Consider the following 24885-nt stretch of genomic DNA (forward strand, 5'->3'; position numbering starts at 1 on the left):
CTCAGTTTAACGTCTCATCCGAAAGACGGCACCTACGACAGTGCGGCGCTCCCTCAGTACTGCCCCTCCGACAGTGCGGCGCTCCCTCAGTACTGCCCCTCCGACAGTGCGGCGCTCCCTCAGTACTGCCCCTCCGACAGTGCGGCGCTCCCTCAGTACTGCCCCTCCGACAGTGCGGCGCTCCCTCAGTACTGCCCCTCCGACAGTGCGGCGCTCCCTCAGTACTGCCCCTCCGACAGTGCGGCGCTCCCTCAGTACTGCCCCTCCGACAGTGCGGCGCTCCCTCAGTACTGCCCCTCCGACAGTGCGGCGCTCCCTCAGTACTGCCCCTCCGACAGTGCGGCGCTCCCTCAGTACTGCCCCTCCGACAGTGCGGCGCTCCCTCAGTACTGCCCCTCCGACAGTGCGGCGCTCCCTCAGTACTGCCCCTCCGACAGTGCGGCGCTCCCTCAGTACTGCCCCTCCGACAGTGCGGCGCTCCCTCAGTACTGCCCCTCCGACAGTGCGGCGCTCCCTCAGTACTGCCCCTCCGACTGCAGCACTCCCTCCGTAGTGCCCCTCCGACAGTGCGGCGCTCCCTCAGTACTGCCCCTCCGACTGCAGCACTCCCTCCGTAGTGCCCCTCCGACAGTGCAGCGCTCCCTCAGTACTGCCACTCCGACAGTGCAGCACTCCCTCCGTAGTGCCCCTCCGACAGTGCGGCGCTCCCTCAGTACTGCCCCTCCGACAGTGCGGCGTTCCCTCAGTACTGCCCCTCCGACAGTGCGGCGCTCCCTCAGTACTGCCCCTCCGACTGCAGCACTCCCTCCGTAGTGCCCCTCCGACAGTGCGGCGCTCCCTCAGTACTGCCCCTCCGACTGCAGCACTCCCTCCGTAGTGCCCCTCCGACAGTGCAGCGCTCCCTCAGTACTGCCACTCCGACAGTGCAGCACTCCCTCCGTAGTGCCCCTCCGACAGTGCGGTGCTCCCTCAGTGCTGCCCCTCCGACTGCAGCACTCCCTCCGTAGTGCCCCTCCGACAGTGCAGCGCTCCCTCAGTACTGCCACTCCGACAGTGCAGCACTCCCTCAGTACTGCCCCTCCGACAGTGCAGCACTCCCTCAGTACTGCCCCTCCGACAGTGCAGCACTCCCTCAGTACTGCCCCTCCGACAGTGCAGCACTCCCTCAGTACTGCCCCTCCGACAGTGCAGCACTCCCTCAGTACTGCCCCTCCGACAGTGCGGCGCTCCCTCAGTACTGCCCCTCCGACAGTGCGGCGCTCCCTCAGTACTGCCCCTCCGACAGTGCGGCGCTCCCTCAGTACTGCCCCTCCGACAGTGCGGCGCTCCCTCAGTACTGCCCCTCCGACAGTGCGGCGCTCCCTCAGTACTGCCCCTCCGACAGTGCGGCGCTCCCTCAGTACTGCCCCTCCGACAGTGCGGCGCTCCCTCAGTACTGCCCCTCCGACAGTGCGGCGCTCCCTCAGTACTGCCCCTCCGACAGTGCGGCGCTCCCTCAGTACTGCCCCTCCGACAGTGCGGCGCTCCCTCAGTACTGCCCCTCCGACAGTGCGGCGCTCCCTCAGTACTGCCCCTCCGACAGTGCGGCGCTCCCTCAGTACTGCCCCTCCGACTGCAGCACTCCCTCCGTAGTGCCCCTCCGACAGTGCGGCACTCCCTCAGTACTGCCCCTCCGACTGCAGCACTCCCTCCGTAGTGCCCCTCCGACAGTGCGGCACTCCCTCAGTACCGCCCCTCCGACAGTGCGGCGCTCCCTCAGTACTGCCCCTCCGACAGTGCGGCGCTCCCTCAGTACTGCCCCTCCGACAGTGCGGCGCTCCCTCAGTACTGCCCCTCCGACAGTGCGGCGCTCCCTCAGTACTGCCCCTCCGACTGCAGCACTCCCTCCGTAGTGCCCCTCCGACAGTGCGGTGCTCCCTCAGTACTGCCCCTCCGACTGCAGCACTCCCTCCGTAGTGCCCCTCCGACAGTGCAGTGCTCCCTCAGTACTGCCCCTCCGACAGTGCGGCGCTCCCTCAGTACTGCCCCTCCGACTGCAGCACTCCCTCCGTAGTGCCCCTCCGACAGTGCGGCACTCCCTCAGTACTGCCCCTCCGACTGCAGCACTCCCTCCGTAGTGCCCCTCCGACAGTGCGGCACTCCCTCAGTACTGCCCCTCCGACAGTGCGGCGCTCCCTCAGTACTGCCCCTCCGACAGTGCGGCGCTCCCTCAGTACTGCCCCTCCGACTGCAGCACTCCCTCCGTAGTGCCCCTCCGACAGTGCGGTGCTCCCTCAGTACTGCCCCTCCGACTGCAGCACTCCCTCCGTAGTGCCCCTCCGACAGTGCAGTGCTCCCTCAGTACTGCCCCTCCGACAGTGCAGCACTCCCTCAGTACTGCCCCTCCGACAGTGCGGCACTCCCTCAGTACTGCCCCTCCGACAGTGCGGCGCTCCCTCAGTACTGCCCCTCCGACAGTGCGGCGCTCCCTCAGTACTGCCCCTCCGACAGTGCGGCGCTCCCTCAGTACTGCCCCTCCGACAGTGCGGCACTCCCTCAGTACTGCCCCTCCGACAGTGCGGCACTCCCTCAGTACTGCCCCTCCGACAGTGCGGCGCTCCCTCAGCACTGCCCCTCCGACAGTGCGGCGCTCCCTCAGCACTGCCCCACCGACAGTGCAGCACTCCCTCAGCACTGCCCCTCCGACAGTGCAGCACTCCCTCAGCACTGCCCCTCCGACAGTGCAGCACTCCCTCAGCACTCCCCCTCCGACAGTGCAGCACTCCCTCAGTACTGCACTGGGAGTGCCAGCTTAGATTTTTGTGCTCAAGTCTCTGGAGTAGGGCTTGAACCTTCTGACTCTGAGGTGAGAGTGCTGCCCACTGAGCCACGGCTGAGGACGAGATCAGGTTTGCTTGTGAAGCCCATTCACGGTTAACGAGACCAGCAGTGATCCTCCATGGAGAAAGTGATCTGCATTTATATAGAGCCTTATTCTCAGGCCGTCCTAGCGTGGTTTTGCAACCAATGAGTTAACCTTTTTTTTTTGAAGCGTTAAGTAGGCACGTGCGACAGCCAACCTGTGCACAGCAAGATCCCACAAACAGCAATGAGCTAAATGGCCAGTTAATCTGTTGTTGCATCTAGAATGAAGAACAGTGTTTTTGTTTAATTAATTCTCGGGGTGTCGCTGGTAAGGCCGACATTTAACACTCGTTCCCTAGTTGCCCTGATTCAGAGGGCAGCTGGCACCTATGGCACTGCACCCCAGCAAGAGTCCAGGAGCGGCGAAAACACAAACGAGTGCGCAGCAGGGCAGTGAGTATCTGAAAGAGTAATGTTGGTTCTGGGTGTGGCCCCTTCATCAGAACTCCTGAACAATGAATCATACCTGGAAAGTTAGCCTGTCCTTCAGATGTTAGTTGACCTGTTGTGCCATTTCTATTTCAAGGTTTTAGCCGCTTTTGCTTTTCACCTCTGGCAGAGAATGAAAATACCATTGTCACAGAGTCCTGTGCCACTGTTGCCATTTGACTCGAATGCGCTTGCAGCTGCTGCTAAGCGCCAGGTTGAAAAGAGTGAAAAAGACCATAAGAATTAGGAGCAGGAGTCGGCCATACGGCCCCTCGAGCCTGCTCCGCCATTCAATAAGATCATGGCTGATCTTCGACCTCAACTCCACTTTACCGCCCGATCCCCAAATCCCTTGATTCCCCTAGAGTCCAAAAATCTATCGATCTCAGCCTTGAATATACTCAACGACTCAGCATCCACAGCCCTCTGGGGTAGAGAATTCCAAAGATTCACAACCCTCTGAGTGAAGAAATTCCTCCATCTCAGTCCTAAATGGCCGACCCCTTATCCTGAGACTATGCCCCCTAGTTCTAGACTCTCCAGCCAGGGGGAAACAACCTCTCAGCATCTACCCTGTCAATCCCCCTCAGAAACTTATATGTTTCAATGAGATCACCTCTCATTCTTCTAAACTCCAGAGAGTATCGGCCCATTCTACTCAATCTCTCCTCATTAAAACGAGATAAATCAGGAAAATAAAGAGGAAAAAACTGCAAATGCCGCCAATACAGAGCAGGTGTAAAAGGGAAAGGCAGGAGCGGAGCTGTCGGTATCTGTAAAGGGGGAAGGTAAGTTATGACTTTTGGGGTGTGTAGCCTTCATCACAACTGGGATAAATCAGGAAGTGGGGGGTGAAGTGATGCCAAACTTGGGCTATGAGGAACCCCACAGTTTGAAAGTCCTGGGAAAGTAAGATGGATGTGGTGCCATGAACCTTGATTTAAATGCAGAGAGAATGCAAGAAATAGAGAAAGATTTCCATTTCTGTAGCGCCTTTCACAACCTCAGGATGTCTCAAAGTGCTTTACAGCCAATGAAGTACTTTTTGTTTTGAAGTGCAGTCACTGTTGTAATGTAGGAAACACGGCAGACAATTTGCGCACAGCAAGCTCCCACAAACAGCAATGTGATGATGACCTGATAATCTGTTTTTGAGTGATGTTGGAAATGGGATAAATATTTGCCCAGGGTGCTCCTGCTCCTCTTCAAGTAGTGCTGCAGGATCTTTCCTGAGAGAGCAGACGGGGCCTCGGTTTAACGTCTCATCCGCAAGGCGGCACCTCAGACAGTGCAGCACTCCCTCAGTACTGGCACCGGGGTTTTTTTGTGCTCGAGTCTCTGGAGTGGGACTTGAACCCACAACCTTCTGACTCCGAGGCACGGGTGCTACCCACTGAACCAGGGCTGAAAAAGAAGGGGTTTTTTTTTTCAGGGGAAATGCTACATATAATATTTGTGTTAACACTAACACTCCTGTCTCCGCTTCTATCCTGGCAGATACTGCAGCGTGCTGAGTGGACACCATGGCTCAGACCCTGCAAATGGAGATTCCGAACTTTGGGAATAACATCTTGGAATGTCTGAATGAGCAGCGGCTCCAGGGCCTGTACTGTGATGTTTCCATCGTTGTCAAGGGGCAGTCGTTCAAGGCGCACCGCGCGGTCCTGGCGGCGAGCAGCTCCTATTTCCGCGACCTCTTCAGCTCCAACAACTGCACGAGCTTCGAGCTGCCCACAGCGGTGCAGCCGCAGTCCTTCCAGCAGATCCTGCTGTTCTGTTACACGGGCAGGCTCAGCATGAACATGGGCGACCAGTTCCTCCTGATGTACACGGCTGGCTTCCTCCAGATCCAGCAGATAATGGACAAGGAGACGGAGTTCTGCCTGAAGGTCAGCTCGCCGCGCTGCGACTCCCAGGGGCTCCACGGGGAGGAGACGCCCTCCGAGCCGCCGAGCCCCGCCCAGGCCTCCCGCTCGCTGGCGGCCACCCCCCTCTCGCTGGTGTCGCGCGTCAAGACGGAGCAGGCCGAGTTGGACTCCGCGCAGTTCACCCCCATCGGCAAGCGCCTGTGGGACAACGGCCAGCGGGAGGGGAATGGCAGCATGGGTTCCAAGCTGGCTCGGGTTTCCCACGGAGCCCCCGCGGGCCGGCAGCAGGGGTGCGGAGCAGCGGGGCCTGGCAGCTCCGACCGCACCAGTCCCGGCACCTCCAGCGCCTACACCAGCGACAGTCCCAACTCCTACCAAAACGAAGAGGACGAGGAGGAGGAGGGCGGCGAGGATATGACCGAGGAGCACTACAGACAGATCTGTAACATGTACACGATGTACAGCATGATGAATGTGGGCCAGCCAGGTGAGCCTGTGATCCGTTTGACGTAAGAAAACTACTAAGCACTTGGTTTGAGTATAAAACAAGGCTTTAATCAACTGTTTCACAACCATGAGATTCTAGTTACATCACTAGTTCCTGGTTACAGAAACATCCTGAGCAAGCTGGGCCCACGCCCGAGTATTTATACTCCTTGGACGGCGCCACCAGCTGGCCGCCCAGTGTTATCTCATGAGTCATTTTTACATGAATGGTAAGATTCACGACACCGTTCGCCTGCTACTTAACAGTGGCAACATCTAGATCGCTAACTTAAAGGGCAGTTGCTGCATTGGCTCCATGTGATTGCCCAACATTTTGAGTCTCTTGCCTCAGCTGTAACTGAGAATAAATGCTGTGCACCTGCCTGAGCAGCGTGTTTGGCGCCTGCGTGACGGGGAGTGTTTGACGTGCGCGCACGTTGCTTAAAAGAAAACTCTGTCGTGGTAACGTACAAACAAAGGAAAAGCCACGAATCTCTGTGATGGGAGAATCCAGTTTGGAGGTCGAGGTAGAAAACTGGAGCTGGTTTGTACTGGGGGGGGGGCCAGTAATTGAAAGAGGAAAATGCAGCATAACATGGGCCTCTACACATGAATTTTGTTCCTTTCCCCAAATGTCACCAAACATGAAAGACCTCGCTCTCAAATTGGAGACAGTTCAGGGCGCTTTCATGTTATCCAGTGTCTCCCTCTCCTCAGGCACCATCACACTGGGCAGATCCAGCTGGCGTCTCAGTGGCGATGGGGATCTGATCCTCCTCCAGTTTAACCAACCTCCTTTATCTAACAGCAAATTCCCAGGGTTTCCACGGGTCCAGCCAGCCTGGGTGTGGGGATATTTATACCGTGGAGAGCAGTCTGGAGGGAGAATCAGTGCCACTTGTCACCTGCACTCCTTTAAAAACACCTTCAAAAAGAAAGACGTACATTTCTACAGCACCTTTCACAACCACCGGATGTCCCAATAGGGCTTTACAGCCAATTAAGTACTTTTTGAAGTGTAGTCACTGTTGTAATGTAGGAAACGCGGGAGCCAATTTGCGCACAGCAAGCTCCCACAAACAGCAATGTGATAATGACCAGATATCTGTTTTAGTGATGTTGATTGAGCGATAAATATTGGCCCAGGACACCGGGGAGAACTCCCCTGCCCCTCTTCGAAGAGTGCCATAGGATCCTTTACGTCCAGCTGAGAGAGCAGACGGGGGCCTCGGTTTAATGTCTCCTCTGAAAAACGGCACCTTCGGCAGTGCAGCGCTCCCTCAGTGCTGCACTGACTGTCGGCCTGTATTTTGTGCTCGAGTCTCATGGAGGGGGACTTGAACCCACAACCTTCTGACTCCGAGGCAGAAGTGCCACCCACTGAGCCACAGCTGACACCAATCATCTAGATTCCTGGCAGTCTAACTGACAAACCTCTCGAGCTTGACAAACACAGCTACTGATGCCCCTGACCTCCTGTGGAGCAGTTTTAATCACTTGCCTGGTCCGCTGCTCCCGCACCAGCAGGCGCTAGCCTGAGAGAGAGCAAGAGAGAAACTTCTGAATGTGTCTAGGGGCCTGGTGAACTGTCCTGCTCCACGTGTGTTACTTGAATGGCCAGGCCCGTTGTACAGAACAGAATTTTGTCCTGCATTTTCCTCGGCCGTCTCCTGGTTCAATGTATATCATCGACGTAACCAGTTTATTAAAGTAAAGGAAGAATTGCCTTGTTTTTGCTGCGCTGGACACTTGTTCAAATAAAACCTCAAATAATACACAGCACCACTGTCGGCATTTCTGTAGAGAAAGGATCAATTAATGTCTGGGATTTAGTTAGACTCTTCATCAGATCCAGAAACTGGGAGAAGTTAGGTTAAACTTGTGCAGAACCTTGGTTAGACCACAATTGGAGCACCGTGCACAGTTCTGATCTCCATATTATATAAAGGATATCGAGGCAGTGGAGAAGGCCCAAAAAAGATTTACTAGCATGATCCCAGAACTGAGAGGTTATAACTATCAAGAAAGACTATGAACAGGCTGGGGCTCTTTTCTCTGGAAAAGCAATGGTCGAGAGGTGGCCTGATGGAGGTCTTTAAGATTATGAAAGGGCTCGATAGGGTAGACGTAGAGATGTTTCCACTTGTCGGGGGGAGACCAAAACTAGAGGCTATAAATATAAGATAGTCACGAATAAATCCAATCGGGAATTCAAGAGAAACTTCTTTGCCCAGAGAGTGGTGAGAATGTGGAACTCGCTGCCACAGGGAGTGGTTGAGGCGAATAGTATCGATGCATTTAAGGGGAAGCTGGATAAACACATGAGGGAGAAAGGAATCGAAGGTTATGTTGATAGGATGAGATGAAGAGGGGTGGGAGGAGACTCGGGTGGAGCAGAAACACCGGCGTGGACCAGCTGGACTTGTTTCTGTGCTGTGTATTCTGTGCACCGTACTTCACCACCAGATCGATTTTTGTGGTTTTCTTACCAGCAGCCGAGCGAGTGGAAGCCCTGCCCGATCACTTGACCACAGATGCCCGCTCAAGGGTACGGATGAGGAGAGATCTGGCGGCACTGCCAGCGGAACTGATCACCCAGATCGGAAACCGATGTCATCCCAAGCTTTACGCAGAGGGGGATCCCACCGAGAAGCTGGAACTTGTAACAGGTACAGCCCGCGTTTCGGATGCCTTTCGCCGTCAACGAGACCCTCCCACTCCCTAGCTGCTCGACCAGGTTGGCCCTCACACCCGACGGGCGCCCTGCTCCTGCCTGAGCTGTTTCATTTTGTGAAGAATGATCTCTTGAGTTTCTTTTCACTTGTGACAGGAACCAGCGTCTTTATCACTCGAGCCCAGCTAATGAATTGTCACGTCTGCGCAGGAACTCGCCATAAGGTCCTCCTCCGAAGGCTGCTCGCGTCCTTCTTTGACCGGTAAGATGGGCAAGAAACCAAGTGAAATAAAAAAAACAAAATGTCAGAAGCACTCGGCAGGTGAGGCAGCCTCTGTGGAGAGAGAAAGATAGTTAACGTTTCAGGTCAATGACCTTTCGTCAGAACTGAAAGATGTTAAAGGTGAACAGCTTTTAAGCCTGGGAATAGTTGAGTCAGGGTAAGAGTAAAAGGGAGAGGTCTGTGATCGGGTGGAGGGCAGGAGTGATTAAATGACAAAATACAGACAGAAATGTTGCAGCAGAGAGAGGGAACGAGGTTAGAGGGAACGAGGTTGGAGGGAAAGCGAATGGTCGCCTGTCCGACTGAAAGTACCAGTTTGGACAGTGCTGTTGCCGTTAGTTTTTCCCTTAAACTCTGATGCTGTGCATTAAGCAGTCGGGGACTGGGAGTGATGCCCCTCGTGGTTGAGTTGCCTGCCGACATTCAGTGTTCGTGCCTGTGAAACTGGATCCCAACACAAGCCAGCGCTTTTGTGGCAGGAGAGGTGGGGAGGGAGAAATAATTTCAACCCAATTCCTGGAAAATGTCATAAAACCAGGCCTGGGCGAGCAGCCTCGTCCACAGAGTTCACAGTCCTCACAAGGACTGGAGCAGGAGAGCTGCTGTTCACTCGCCGACATTCTGCGGTTTTGTTTAGGCATGGGGTTCATTTTACACTCATTTCCTCTCCTGCTACAGGAACACGCTGGCAAACAGCTGTGGCACCGGAATCCGCTCCTCTACCAACGACCCGAGCAGGAAGCCTCTGGACAGTCGAGTCCTCAACGCTGTCAAAAGTGAGTACGGTGGGGCTGGACCCTGGGGGCTCCTCGGGGCATTCGGCAGCATCTGTGGACACCACAAACTCCGTCCCCCACCCCGGCCACCATCTGAGGCTGAATCAAACCATTCGCAACCTTGGTGTTTGACCCCGACATGAGCTTCTGAACATGTATCCACTCCATCACCAAGACAGCCTACTTCCACCTCCGTAACATCGCCCGTCTCCACCCCGCCTCGGTCCATCTGCTGCTGCAACCTTCATCCAAGCCTTTGTTTCCTCTTGACATGACTATTCCAACACATTCCTGGCCGGCCGGCCTCCCACCTTCCACCCTCCGAAAACTCAGCTGCCCCGTGTCCTAACTCGCACCGAGTCCCGTTCACCCATCACCCCCTGTGCTCACTGCCCCGTGTCCTAACTCGCGCCAAGTCCCGTTCACCCATCACCCCTGTGCTCACTGCCCCGTGTCCTAACTCACACCCAGTCCCGTTCACCCATCGCCCCCTGTGCTCACTGCCCCGTGTCCTAACTCACACCCAGTCCCGTTCACCCATCACCCCCTGTGCTCACTGCCCGTGTCCTAACTCACACCCAGTCCCATTCACCCATCACCCCCTGTGCTCACTGCCCCGTGTCCTAACTCACACCCAGTCCTGTTCACCCATCACCCCCTGTGCTCACTGCCCCGTGTCCTAACTCACACCCAGTCCCGTTCACCTATCACCCCCTGTGCTCACTGCCCCGTGTCCTAACTCACACCCAGTCCCGTTCACCCATCACCCCCTGTGCTCACTGCCCGTGTCCTAACTCACACCCAGTCCCGTTCACCCATCACCCCCTGTGCTCACTGCCCGTGTCCTAACTCACACCCAGTCCCGTTCACCCATCACCCCCTGTGCTCACTGCCCCGTGTCCTAACTCACACCCAGTCCCGTTCACCCATCACCCCCTGTGCTCGCTGACCTACATTGGCTCCCGGTCCGGCAATGCTTCAGTTTTAAAATCCTCATCCCTGTTTTCAATTCCCTCCATGGCCTTGCCCCCTCCCTATCTCTGTAACCTCCTCCAGCCCTACAACCCTCCAAGACCTCTGCACTCCTCCAATTCTGGCCTCTTGCGCATCCCCGATTTCCATCGCTCCACCATTGGCGGCTGTGCCTTCAGCTGCCTGGGCCCTAAAATTCCCTCCCTACACCTCTCCGCCTCTCCTCTTTTGGTCATCTGTTCTAATATGTCCTTGTGTGGCTCTGTGTCAAGGTTTGTTCGATAATCGCTCCTGTGAAGCGCCTTGGGACGTTTTACTATGTTAAAGGCGCTGTGTAAATACAAGTTGTTGTTGTTGGGGTCAAAGAGGGTGACGCAATACAGAGTTTTCCAAACTTTTCTGTTTGTGGGGAGTTGATGCGGCAGGTCCGTTGTAAACATTGTCACATTCTCGGGGACACCCGCACTCCTTTTCCACCCCCCAGTCTTAACTTCGAAAGATAAAACTAAAGTAAAATACTGCAGACGCTGGAAATCTGAAATAAAACTCAGAAAATGCTGGAAATGGTGCAGCCGTGGAGAGAGCGAAACTTGGGGTTGATGTTTCCTGAAACACTCCCTCTCTCCCCACATATGCTGCCTGACCTGAGTGTTTCCTGCAGTTTTCTGGTCTCATTCCAAAGCTCAGTGTCTGCTGCCCATAGAAACTGTGCCAACATTGCAGCATTGTTAAAAAATTCAAAGCACGAATAATACCAACAAGCACCGAGAAACCCACAGAAATCTGCTGAACCCACCGAACCCTTGGAATCCCATTGTGGTCTCCCCCACCCGTAGGTTCACGGACCCCGGTTTCACAGCCCAGTGCAGCAGGGCGGTTGTTATACCAACGTACTTCCACACAGAGCGGTCGGGTTTCGAATATATCAAGTCCCGATTAATGTTCCCTCTAAATTGTCTTTGTTCTGCGTGGCCTGTTTATTTCAACGCACGGTACCTTTAAATTTCTGCGCATGTGCGGTGTTTCAAACGAGGAAGCTTGTGAGCGGCCAGCGCGGGGCCTTGCCGATTACTGTGCGGCCCGGCACGCGCGCAGCTTGGAGGGAACATTGGTCCCGATCCGGGCTGGGGTCTGACTGGAGATCAGGATTTTCTCTTCTCTTTCTCCCCCCCCCCCCCCCCCCCCAACCACCTGACACAAGGAGAATGAGAAATAATTTTTAGTTTACCATTTTTTTTTTATCTGCCTAAGCAATGGTGGAGGTGCTTCGGTTGGCCTCAGTACCCTGGGCTAAGGAGGGGGCAAATTGGGCAGGGAAGTTGTTCCTGATTGATATCCAGGGATCCCCAGCTGGACGTATCGAGGGTGGGCAAGATCCGGCCTGGCTACGATACCCTCGTATACCGATAGCCTCACTGATGCACAGTGGTATCGGCGAGGTGCCAGTGCCCAGGGAACCAGGTCCGTCACCAATCACCAATATGGGGAAGATCACGGGAGGGGAATGAAACCCGACTGTGTGCTCTCGCATGCCTCCTGGTGGCAGTTTAACGTACAGCACCGCTAAAACCCAAGAAAAGCTGTGTGTGTGTCCCCCACACACAGCCTCTCAGTCAGGGCAATGGCGCGTGTCATGTTAAGGGTACAGGAAAAGGGAGGGGGTTAAAATTATAAGCTGCAATTCCCTGCTGAGGGAGCCAATCACAGCTGGGTCAGGGAGGGCTGGTCGAATCGGGCATTGCAGTGATGCTCCTGCCGACAAATAGGCTGCCAACAGTCAGTGTCTAGGCTCGCGCATAAGGAATGGCCACTGGAGTGAGGTGCCAGAGGGCAACAGGTGCCCACAGAACCGTTTCCCCAGCAGCACCTTGCGGAGAGAAGGGAAAATATGCTTTATATTCAAAAAAAATGAAAACGCTAATTAATTCTAAATTGCCACTCAAGTCTGCGTCAATGAGGTGTAGTAATTACTGTGTATTTTTCCACCTTCGGAACTGCCAGTCAACTGCATCGGCCTGGCCAGGGCTCGGGCTGATCCTGGCAATCGCTAATTAGTTTTTGAGTGTGGGTGTGATTTTTTTTTTTTAATAGAAATTGCTTCTTTATGCCCCATTTGTCATGATGTTCCCACTCTCATCTGTTACTGCAGCTGGATAAATGCAGCTGCCTTTCCTGGTGTCGAACCAGATGTGATGTTTTGCTTCCCTTGCTGGTTGGGTGTATTCTGGAAAACCTGCTGCATCAACCGTGAAATTAAATGAGCACCAAGACCTTTATTCAAATGGATTCCTCCTCTCAAATGTCGCAGAGTCTCGTTCCATTAGCTGTGCTACCTGGCTGTTCCAGTATAATGAAATATACACATGCCAAGTTCTAATTAAATATGTTTTCTTTTAATTATATGAACTGAAATAGATTTATGGTGTGTTTCCCATTCCTAGTTTTCAAACCTTTCTGTGTTGGGGAGCAGTGTTCCCCGTAAGCTGCGCTTTCTTTCTGCGCAGCCTGTTTCTTTTAATGCGCGGTCCCTTTAAATTTCTGCGCAGGCGCGGTACTTACAGTGTAGAAGCCGGCGAGCGGCCCGCGCGGGACCTTTCAGATCACCGCGAGGCCGCGCACTCGCGCACCTTAGCGGGAACATTGCTGGGCAACACCCGCAAAAACCGACAACGTGCGCCTTTAACGGAGTAAAACGTCCCAAGGTGCTTCACAGGAGTGCACGCCGACAAAATTTGACACCGACTCTCAGAAGGAGACATTAAGGTGGGTTGCTTAAAGTTTGGTCAAAGAAGTCGGTTTTAAGGGGGATTTTAAAGAAGGAGAGAGAGGTAGAATTGAAGAGGCCATCAGGATAATGAGAATAAAAGTTGGTCCAGTACTGTGATCAGCCTGTGTAAGCACGGTTTAGTAAATATTAGCAGTCTTGTTTACAAAGCATACTCGGGATATCGTGGGTAGGACAAGTGATTTAATATGGCATAACATCCAGCAAATATCAATACTTGCCACATCAATGAGACACAAGTACTGCAATTTAGCATTAAAAAATTCTTAAAGGGAGTGGAAATGCTGGTTTCTGAGCGATAATCAGTCCCTCATGTTCATTGAACCAGCCAGGGTTCCTGTTTCTGATTGTTCTGGAGAGACCGCTGAGAAGGTGGCTGAGCACCAGACTGGGTCTGTTTGTAATATTCCCTTCACAAACCTGCAGACACTCAACTAGTCTCTCGCACGAAGAATGGCCACTGATGTAATAAAACTCACTACACACTTGGTTTGAGTATAAAGCAAGGCTTTAATCAACTTGTTTCAGAACATGGAGGTCTAGTTGTACTTCACTAGTTCCTTGTCTTACAAAATGTCCCTGGAAAGCTGGGGCCAACGCCCGAGTATTTATACTCCTTGGACGGCGCCACCAGCTGGCCGTCCAGTGTTATTTCATGAGTAGTTTCTTGATGAATGATGAGAATGTTGAATATGTGAGATCAGTGAGCCAAACTGTTCTAACGCTGGTGTTGTTTATTCCCCCCCACTCCAGTCTACTGCCAGAATTTCGCCCCCAACTTCAAGGAGAGCGAGATGAATGCCATTGCAGCGGACATGTGCACCAACGCTCGCCGGGTGGTCCGCAAGAGCTGGATTCCCAAACTGAAGCTGCTGATGGTGGAGGGAGACGCCTACCACTCCTTTATCTCGGACACTACAGGGGTCAGCCTCGAATCGGACGTACTGAACGCGGAGCAGGCCTTCGACGCTGCCAATCACGACGGCGAGGCAGGATCTTCCCTGGAGTCCGCCCAGTGACGGGAGCCACCTTGGAAGGAAGTGTCAAAATCCAGGGTTCAATCTAGAATGATCCATGAGTCGCAGAGCGCGCAAAAAAAAAAAAAAAAGAAAAAAAAAAAAAAAAATCTGGCATCTTGTGTACACAAGTACTATTCAGTGGTACAGAAACAAAAAAAAAAACGATTTATTCTGCATCAGCGAGTCTTTAGGATGTGTACAGCGGGGAGGGGGGTGGAATGTAATGGGTTAGGTATTGCACAGTTCCATAGGTCGTGGGTGGCCAGGGCATGCAATAAATGGATGTGCCAATCGCCCAAAGACTCTGCCTAGATTGAACCCTGAACACTTGCGGCCTAGATTAATCGGGTAGGTTGAGGCAGCCTGTCCGCAATGGGAGACTGTTACACTTCTAACTCGCAATTAGTTTCCTGCGCTCCTGGCCCTTCCCCTCCGTCTAAAGTCCTGAAGGTGACCCCATTCTGCGTTGGGGCGAGGCAACCTGGAGTTGACACAAGGTTTGTGTACTTCACGCGCACCCGGTTTTTTTTTTGTTTCACTAAATCAACACTATGATAATATTTAATAATAGTCTCATAAGCTACGGTCTTGAAGGATTTTTTTTTTAAACTGCTCTTTTTACTGCAATTGCAATAATTTTTAAACCTTTGAGGACTGCAGTAGCCGCTCTGCTTGTTCTATACAGTGCGTGCTGATGAACAAGGGCAGACTTCACATGTTGAGATTGTTGCTCCACTTTACTGAAATCGCTATGGATCCGAGTTTGGCTTGCGCTGACTATATTTCAAGATCTTTCTCTGCTAAAGTGTGTGATCTGATTCACGACCGCAGCTTAATATCTCTTCAACAAAGGGTTCCAAATGACTCAACTTTCCCAGGAACCAGTTTAAAAAAAAATACTTACCCCGCTTAGCTCACCCTGTCACAACACATCCTACTGAATTCTTTCCAAATCCTTTCATTGGCCATGTTTGTTCCTCACCCACCCCTTTATATGTCCCTACAGATAAAATGTATGTAATTAACAAACCAGATAACCTGGGAGAGGCAGAAAAAAACACAAGGCCAATAAGGGAAAAAAGTACTCTGGGGAAATCCCTCTCTGAGCCCCTCAGGCGATGGAACCCAGTCCAGGGGATCGCACAGACCGTGGGTACGTTATCTGTTCATCTGCTTACCTTCTATATGATGCAATCTCTGATGCAGAGACTGGTGCATTCTGTAGAGAGTATAGCAGCTCTCGCTCGCGCGCACACACAGACACAGATTGGAACTTTCACATCCACCATAATGGAGCAGTCCCCGCCCCCAATGGAAAAATGGCAGGTCCCAATGGAAAATGGCAGGTGACTTCAGGCCAACAATATTCTGGCTCCAGAATAAACACCCAACACGATACAAATGACGACAGAAACATTAGCGAGCTGCGCACTTTTTGTGCAAAGCTTTGACTAGCAAATACATCCGGTGGATAATGGGTAGTGAATTATAGAATGATGCAGCACAGAAGGAGGCCATTCGGCCCATCGTGCCTGTGCCGGCTCTTCGAAAGAGCTCTCCAATTAGTCCCACTCCCCCCTGCTCTTTCCCCAGAGCCCTGCAAATTTTCCCCCCTTCAAGTATTTATCCAATTCCTTTTGAAAGTTACTATTGAATCTGCTTCCACCGCCCTTTCAGGCAACGCATTCCAGATCACAACAACTTGCTGTGTGGGGAAAAAAAAAGTTCTCATCTCTCCGCTGGTTCTTTTGGCAATTATCTTAAATTTGTGTTGCCTGGTTACCGACCCTCCTGCCAGTGGAAGCAGTTTCTCCCGATCTACTCTCTCAACACCCCTCGTCATTGTGAGCACCAATGTTCCCGTTAATATTTTTGGGGGTGCTCAGCCCCTTTAAGGCTGCGCGGCCTGTTCAGAAAGCCGGCGGGCGAGCCAGCTGCGCGGGAGGTCCAGAGAGCCATGCGGCCGCGCAGCTTAATGGAGACGTTGGTGAGCACCTCTACTAAATCTCCCCTTCTCTTCTGTAATTATCCAGTTGGTATGTAGATAATGGAGGGTTGGTTTTTTTCAATGAATGTGTTGTGAAGTCAGGGGGTGGGTGGGTGAGCAGCTAGGTGGACAGTGAGTTAGACACTGGCCTTTAACCTCTGGGACCTGTGTTGAAATCCGGCACAGACACGTGGGGTGGTTTTAGGCAATCTCAACCTAGTCCACCGCACAAAGCTGTCTCTAATTTAACACTATAAGGTGGCTGGCCTGGAAAATGGAGAGGCATCACACTGGTGCGGCTGGGGTGCTCTTGTCATTGCTGAGGCAGTGTCGGAGGGTTCTACGCTGCATCGAACGGTACTGTACCTGACCTGGGAGCTCTTGATGCTGACGTTGCATGTTCCATCACCTTGATCAGCACAAAAATTGGCAGAATAAATTGAGTGACATCTGCTTCCATGGGGGTACCAAAGCAAACAATGTAAAATAACAGGACTGGCTGCTCGAGTCTGTACAGAGCTTAAATCAGTGTAGGGCAATGCACCTCCACTATATAATAAGACGCCAGTTCATTTTAAATATATATATTTTAAAAAGTATAGAAATAGTGATCACTTTTTTAAAATTAACGATACGTATTGTAGTGTCCGCTATAGTCACATCCAGTTTAGGGAGAGGGAGAGACACTTTGTGGAAAAAGCACACTTTAGCAGAGAAGGATTCTCCTATAGTTCAATAAAATGTCACTAATGTGCATTTTTTTTTTTAAATAGGGGTAGGGAGTCAGTTTGTTACTGAATCTAGAATAGACCCTTCAGTCCTCAAAGGGAATCCTACCGCTCTGTCTTTTGCCACTGATAGGCTTGTCTAAACAACGCCATGATTACCATGGTTACCAGTGCCCTGGGCTAGCGTCGCGGGTCTGACATCTTTCTCTTAATTAAGGGATAGCACTGCTAGCGAGATCTGCGTAAGAAGCACAGTGGAGACCCCCCTGGTTCCATTGTGTGTCAGCTGGTCTAACCTTTCTGATATCATGGACTATGTGCAGTCGGAGTGTGGATTTTAAAGGTGGCCGTGTCCTTTGTCCTGCGTTCTGTCTGCCAATTACAGGTCAGTATTGCCAACCCATGTATCAGCTGATTTCCCGTAGAAGAGTGTGAATAAAGGGTAGCAGGTGTTTAACGTGATCACAGAAGATGTCTTAGCTACTGGGAGGGCTGCAGCAAGGGCCTGTGCTTGTGCGGGGCAGGGGAGGGAAAGGGGGTAGAGTTGGAAGAGTTACTCAGTGAGTCCTCCCCAGCCCAATATACAATATTGAGGATGTCCATCACTTGTAGGGTAGCCCCAAGTCTTCCTTTTGAGGCCGGGGAGGAGTCCGGTAGTGTACCAGGTAGTGTGTTCAAATAATGGCACTATTGTGGCAATGACCTCCTGCCATGTTGGATACCATCATTGGGTAGAGCAATATCCTGGGTTGTTCTTTGTCAATCGCACAATCTCCCAACTCCACATTCTGATAGCTGTTCCCGTTTTAAGGCTGGTTTCCATTACCAATCGCCTGTGTTTCCATGGGAATGAGTGGTGCCCTTTAAGAAAATTCCCATCACAATATCCTACCTCATCCCCCCCCACCCCTTCCTTTTTTTAGAAGACCCTTCCTAAAGCTGTTCCTGGAGTATTTTCTGCCATTTTGAGAACCCTACTAAAAGCAGGGGAACTAGAAGAGGGAAATTTGTGTTTCGCTACTCCACTCAGCAATAGGGTCCTTTCAGTATTATAGATGTAAAGGAAGATTCAAATTCTGGTGCCCAAGAAATTTAGGACATTTTTAACCTTAGAAAAAGAGTAAATTGCTCGCCAACACCTTTTTTGCACAATTTTTACAACCTTTGTCAATCCATTCAAGTTTTCAAAAGGCTAATCTTTTTAAACCTAATCTAGAGCCGTCTTTTGTCTCCATTAGTCCTATCACCATCTCGTCTCGTTTTGAATACCTCTTAATGTCTCTTCTCTTTTGTTCTCTCCCAGCCCGGCCTCTTAATCTATTTCATTCCCTGTGCCTCTTTAGTCTTGATAAAGGGTTTTGACCCAAAACGTCGACTCTAATTTCTCTCCACGGATGTTGCCTGGCCTGCTGAGTTTTTCCAGCATTTTTTGTTGTTATTTAAGTTTTCAAAAGGCCTTACTTAGACTGTCCTCTCGCGGCCTTGGCCAGTTGTCATGTGGCGGTGACTCCCGCTTGGCTACAATTCCACCGACCGGGTCAGCCGTCTGGTACTTCAGCCAAGTAGCCGTTCTTCATGTGTGTGAGCCCAGACGGTGCGTGCCTTCTGGCTATTCGAGTGTGCGGAGCATCACTGCCAAGCCTGATGCTCGCCTCTGCTTGGCACCTGCAGACAGGAGACACCGGCTAGCGGTCAGGAGGAGGAGCCTGGCCTCCCCCTTTCTGTTGCCTGGAGGTGCAGTGCCCAATTCTAGCATGGAATGCGATGCCAAAATCCCCGAGACTAGGAATACAATTTGAGTTATTCAGCCACCATTAACCGGTGGCCTTAATTTTAGGGAAGGACAGTCCCTTTGCATATGTGAGGCAAGGCCCACTGGTTTCGCGTTTTTACAGAAAAACGGATGGAATTGTAGAACTCGACCTGCAAAAATTCCAGAGTCACGTAATAAAAATAGAGTTTGACATAGTCAGTCACTGTAGACTGCTGGCCCTTGCCTGCGATTCGGGATTTATTAATTAAACGGCTGTGCATGCGCACAATATTGAGTCAATCCCCCTCCCAGCTTCCAAGCAGAAACCCAGCCCGGCAGAATTTAACTTATTGCAGTAACAATGGCTGGAGAACATGCACTGTTCGGTACGATAATTTAATTTTTCTTTTAGACGGTTCTGTGCTGTTATCTGGAGGCTAACTGTAGCCACCTGGGGGAGCCTCGTTATTGTTGACAGGTTACAGTCACTCTTTTGGAAGCAAGGGTGAGATCTCGGGTTGCCACCCCTCCAGGGATTGCCCTGGAGTCTCCAGGAATTGAAAATTAATCTCCGGGACACTGCTGGGAGCAAGACCCGGGCAAAAAATCAGCGGGGTGTTAAAAAAAAAAAAAAAAAAAAGACTTCTGTTTTAATTTTTGTTTTAACACTTTCATTTATTAGTTATACAATTATTGGGGGGGAAAAAAGGCTGTTTGACCGAGTCAAGAATCATCCAATTGGGGAACAGAGTCTGTTCGCTTCCCAATTGGCTGTGGTAGGGCGGGGTGCCGCGCGGATGGACATGTCGGAAGAGTGGGGGCAGGAGGTCATGTGATGAAGCCTCCGGGAATATGGCCAAACAGAGTTGGCGACCCTAGTGAGATCTGGTCAACCAAGAGGCTGGGAAATAGGAGAGACTTGTACCGCAACAAGAAATCGTTTGCTGGCAATTGCTTTTATTGCGTGTTTCACACGTTGGGACTCTTCAGCATTATTTTTCTCCGCCTCTTCCTCCTACTCCAGTCCCTCTCCCAGGATGAGAGCAGAGGTTTACTGACAGTGGGGCTGGGAGGTCACAGATGGAGAAGCCTTCGGAGTTTGTGGTGAAGAGCAGAACTGCCTGGATGCATCTCACCAGGAAGAGACTGGGATTCCCCCAATGACCCGGTGAATTTATGCAGTGAGTAGGTGAAGCCTACAGACCCAGGAGGTCCGAGGATTGATGTCCAGTCTGTCCCGAGTGTGCTGATCACAGCCAGGAAGTGTTACAATAAGGTGGGGAGGAGGTTAAACATCAGCCAGGGTTCCCACTTCTGACTGCTGTTCAGGGACCGCTGCTGGAAGCGCGTGTGTGTGAATGTTGGCGGAGGATAGGATGGAGCCCGTTCCCCGAGGTCAAGCGGCCCGCTGGCACTCGTTGCCCCGACTTGCTTGTGAAGAATATCCACTTGGTTGAGGTGTCCAGTACCCATGGAACCAACCGGAGGCCGCGCGTTCAGGAGAGGGAGGGGCGAAGGGAAAAGGGGTGTATCGCACATATCCGTTCTTTGGGAGTCCAGTTATAGATTCCAAAAGTCCTTTTACAGGGAGAGTTGGTGAAAGAATGAGTCTCTGCCTCTTTGATATACTTACTAACGTGGTATTGACACTTAATGCCAGAACAGCAATACTGCGTCTGCATTATGTTGACGGTCTCAGGTGTTTTACTCGGCAGCTGTTTGCTGACCTTTCTAAGACCTCACCGCAGCAAACTTCCAAAAGGTAAGGAGTGAAAGGCAAGAGAGCGAGTAGATGAAGCTGGCTTCAATAACGGAGTAATACGCAGTCTGCAGTTTACTTCCTGCTTATCTGCCGCAGATGTGGCACATGTGATGCAGTACTGAATCAGACAACAGCATCATTCTAGCTCTCGCCTCTCTGGCACTGCCTCAGTGATACACTGTAGGGAGACCCCAGGTTAGTGGAATGAAAGCTTCTTCAGTCTGCCTGTGCATGCAGGCCAACGGTGCCCTTAGTTTGACACTCTGAGCCTACACTCTGATTTGGGAGATGTGATTTGGGAGATGTAATTGGGGCTGAGGCAGGGTAGAGGCTAACGGCTAACCATCATGCCCTGACCTAGGACTGCTTGAGGCTGACACTGAAACAGGAAAGAATATTAGAAGTGTGACAAACACCCCTCGCGTGGAAACAAAATAGTTTTTTTTTATACAGAGTAACAATTGGCAACTGGGGGGATTATGGCGTGATCAGAATTGTTTAGTTGAATTATTGCTTTTCAACTTGCTCTCAGTCATCTAGTTCCCTGGATTCTATCGCAGAGTGACAAAATGAAAGATTAAAGTTAGGTGCAACCAAGATTACGGATGTCTTAATATTAAACACTAGAACAATTGAATTATGTTGGGCACTTGAGATGATCAACTAAATATTAATGCTTCGGTGTATTTCGAATGACTTGTGCTGTCACTGGATCCAAATTCAGACACTTTTATACAAAAAATAATCTAAAAAGTATTAGTGTGCAAATGATTACTGACTGCTGCACTGACTATAAAATGTGAGAACTCAAAATTAGGGAAAATTTTGTACTTGGGTAAGGAATTGTATACAGTGGGAGTGAATGGGAAGTGACTTGATCAATCAACGTGCATATAACAGGAGTGAATGGGAAGTGGATTGAACAGTGGAATTCTGTACAATGGGAGTGAATGGGAAGTGGATTGAACAAAGGAATTCTGTACAATGGGAGTGAATGGGAAGTGGATTGAACAATGGAATTCTGTACAATGGGAGTGAATGGGAAGTGGATTGAACAAAGGAATTCTGTACAATGGGAGTGAATGGGAAGTGGATTGAACAATGGAATTCTGTACAATGGGAGTGAATGGGAAGTGGATTGAACAATGGAATTCTGTACAGTGGGAGTAAATAATTGTGATTTCACTAATACTGAGGGCCGGGTAAAATGTGTATTTATTTGGAGAAACAGTAGCCCTCCATTCCACCACAGCCTCATTGAACACCTGTTCTTTAGGGCTCTTCATTAATGAGAGAACCAAGCACACTATAGCTTGCTCTGTTGCCTCAAAAGGCCATGTTGTAGAAGGTCTATTGTATGACACTCAGGGTGGTAATAAACAAGATGGAAAATTACTTGTGGGGGGTGGGGGGGTGGAGAATGTAATGGAAAAAAGATATCTGGGCTCCAGAAAATGGGATAGTAGACTACTGTACTTCTAAAAGTAGAGATAATACAGCTTTAATACAAGACTTCCAAATGTTTAATCTCAGCAGTTTTTCCATTTACAAATAACAATTTGAATCCCAAAGTTATGGGTTAAGCGTAAGGTGACTAGCTGTGTGTACTGCCTTGCTGAGGATGGGCTTCTCAAGCTGAAGGGGAACGTGTTGAACGGGTTTGCCAATGTTTAGTTTGGCCAGCCTGTGAAATCCACCTCCCCTTTTATCATCTAAAGCTTCTCTCTCACCTGCCAAGGGAGTCCTAAAGTGATGACTGCACTTTTACCTGTAATCTGTGAGGAAAGGATTTTTTTTAGCTTCGAAAAAAAAATTTTAAAAAGCATTTTTAGGGTAATGTGTATATATAGTTCTTATTTTGGCTTCAATATTGTCAATTTAAATTTAGATTGAAGAGTGGGGGGGGGGGGATAAAATATCATACAAGTCCAGACCCATTGCTGATGGCTTGTTGTTGCTGTTGCCTTACATGTATATCACTGTCATCTGTATGTAGTTTGTGCCGATCAGCATTTTTAATATCATAACAGTTTTGTACAAAAATACTTGTGCATAATTTTTTTTCCAGCTCCTGCTTATATTGACCAATACTTGTAAAGTTTATGTATCACATAGCCTGTGACTATTAAAAAAAGACGACTTTTTTCCTTCCTGTTTAGTTACTTGCCGTCTAGTCTAGAAGCAACTGTTGGTGACATTAAAAGAAAGACTTGCCTTTCTATAGTGCCTTTCACAACCACCGGACATCCCAAAGCGCTTTACAGCCAATGAGGTACTTTTTCGAAGTGTAGTCACTGTTGTAATGTAGGAAAGGCGGCAGCCAATTTGCGCACGGCAAGCTCCCAATGTGATAATGACCAGATAATCTGTTTTTGTTATATTAATTGAGGGTAAATATTGGCCAGGACACCTTGCTCTTCCTTGAAATAGTGCCAGGGGATCTTTTATGTCCACATGAGAGTTTTAACATCTCATCTGAAAGACAGCACCTCTGACAGTGCAGCACTCCCTCAGTACTGCCCCTCCGACAGTGCGGCGCTCCCTCAGTACTGCCCCTCCGACAGTGCGGCGCTCCCTCAGTACTGCCCCTCCGACAGTGCGGCGCTCCCTCAGTACTGCCCCTCCGACAGTGCGGCGCTCCCTCAGTACTGCCCCTCCGACAGTGCGGCGCTCCCTCAGTACTGCCCCTCCGACAGTGCGGCGCTCCCTCAGTACTGCCCCTCCGACAGTGCGGCGCTCCCTCAGTACTGCCCCTCCGACAGTGCGGCGCTCCCTCAGTACTGCCCCTCCGACAGTGCGGCGCTCCCTCAGTACTGCCCCTCCGACAGTGCGGCGCTCCCTCAGTACTGCCCCTCCGACAGTGCGGCGCTCCCTCAGTACTGCCCCTCCGACAGTGCGGCGCTCCCTCAGTACTGCCCCTCCGACAGTGCGGCGCTCCCTCAGTACTGCCCCTCCGACAGTGCGGCGCTCCCTCAGTACTGCCCCTCCGACAGTGCGGCGCTCCCTCAGTACTGCCCCTCCGACAGTGCGGCGCTCCCTCAGTACTGCCCCTCCGACAGTGCGGCGCTCCCTCAGTACTGCCCCTCCGACAGTGCGGCGCTCCCTCAGTACTGCCCCTCCGACAGTGCGGCGCTCCCTCAGTACTGCCCCTCCGACAGTGCGGCGCTCCCTCAGTACTGCCCCTCCGACAGTGCGGCGCTCCCTCAGTACTGCCCCTCCGACAGTGCGGCGCTCCCTCAGTACTGCCCCTCCGACAGTGCGGCGCTCCCTCAGTACTGCCCCTCCGACAGTGCGGCGCTCCCTCAGTACTGCCCCTCCGACAGTGCGGCGCTCCCTCAGTACTGCCCCTCCGACAGTGCGGCGCTCCCTCAGTACTGCCCCTCCGACAGTGCGGCGCTCCCTCAGTACTGCCCCTCCGACAGTGCGGCGCTCCCTCAGTACTGCCCCTCCGACAGTGCGGCGCTCCCTCAGTACTGCCCCTCCGACAGTGCGGCGCTCCCTCAGTACTGCCCCTCCGACAGTGCGGCGCTCCCTCAGTACTGCCCCTCCGACAGTGCGGCGCTCCCTCAGTACTGCCCCTCCGACAGTGCGGCGCTCCCTCAGTACTGCCCCTCCGACAGTGCGGCGCTCCCTCAGTACTGCCCCTCCGACAGTGCGGCGCTCCCTCAGTACTGCCCCTCCGACAGTGCGGCGCTCCCTCAGTACTGCCCCTCCGACAGTGCGGCGCTCCCTCAGTACTGCCCCTCCGACAGTGCGGCGCTCCCTCAGTACTGCCCCTCCGACAGTGCGGCGCTCCCTCAGTACTGCCCCTCCGACAGTGCGGCGCTCCCTCAGTACTGCCCCTCCGACAGTGCGGCGCTCCCTCAGTACTGCCCCTCCGACAGTGCGGCGCTCCCTCAGTACTGCCCCTCCGACAGTGCGGCGCTCCCTCAGTACTGCCCCTCCGACAGTGCGGCGCTCCCTCAGTACTGCCCCTCCGACAGTGCGGCGCTCCCTCAGTACTGCCCCTCCGACAGTGCGGCGCTCCCTCAGTACTGCCCCTCCGACAGTGCGGCGCTCCCTCAGTACTGCCCCTCCGACAGTGCGGCGCTCCCTCAGTACTGCCCCTCCGACAGTGCGGCGCTCCCTCAGTACTGCCCCTCCGACAGTGCGGCGCTCCCTCAGTACTGCCCCTCCGACAGTGCGGCGCTCCCTCAGTACTGCCCCTCCGACAGTGCGGCGCTCCCTCAGTATTGCACTGGGAGTGTCAGCCTAGATTTTCGTGCTCAAGCCCCTAGAGTGAACGAACACTTAAACTAGCTTTCTTTTCCATTGAAGTCCAGGCTGATTTGCTATCACCTATTTAGCACTACTGCCCAAGATCAATCTGATGTGTTCCCATGATATTGCCTCTCTGCTATTTCAATGCAGGTGTTCAATCCCTCAAACTGAAACAGCAGACAGGGAAATGTCTTCGGAT

General features: G+C 52.1%; 1 protein-coding gene across 2 annotated transcripts in view; it reads left to right on the plus strand.

Annotated features, from left to right (window-relative positions):
• The window catches only part of LOC147097753 (nucleus accumbens-associated protein 1-like), a 31878-nt gene extending 9301 nt beyond the window's left edge, over positions 1-22577 (plus strand). The window contains exons 2-6 of one of the 2 annotated variants that reach the window (XM_085971833.1): positions 4831-5688; positions 8180-8356; positions 8518-8623; positions 9323-9420; positions 13931-22577. In XM_085971833.1, coding sequence (XP_085827959.1) covers positions 4857-5688; positions 8180-8356; positions 8518-8623; positions 9323-9420; positions 13931-14196 — 1479 coding nt within the window. In that variant the 5' untranslated portion in view covers positions 4831-4856 and the 3' untranslated portion in view covers positions 14197-22577. The remainder of the gene's footprint in view (positions 1-4830; positions 5689-8179; positions 8357-8517; positions 8624-9322; positions 9421-13930) is intronic. The other variant, XM_085971834.1, reaches the window with a different exon arrangement.
• The last annotated feature ends 2308 nt before the right edge of the window (positions 22578-24885 follow it).

Source organism: Somniosus microcephalus, chromosome 31 (genome assembly GCF_052327205.1).
Source record: "Somniosus microcephalus isolate GS21.2 chromosome 31, FLI_Smic_1.0, whole genome shotgun sequence".
Taxonomy (NCBI): Eukaryota; Metazoa; Chordata; class Chondrichthyes; order Squaliformes; family Somniosidae; genus Somniosus; species Somniosus microcephalus.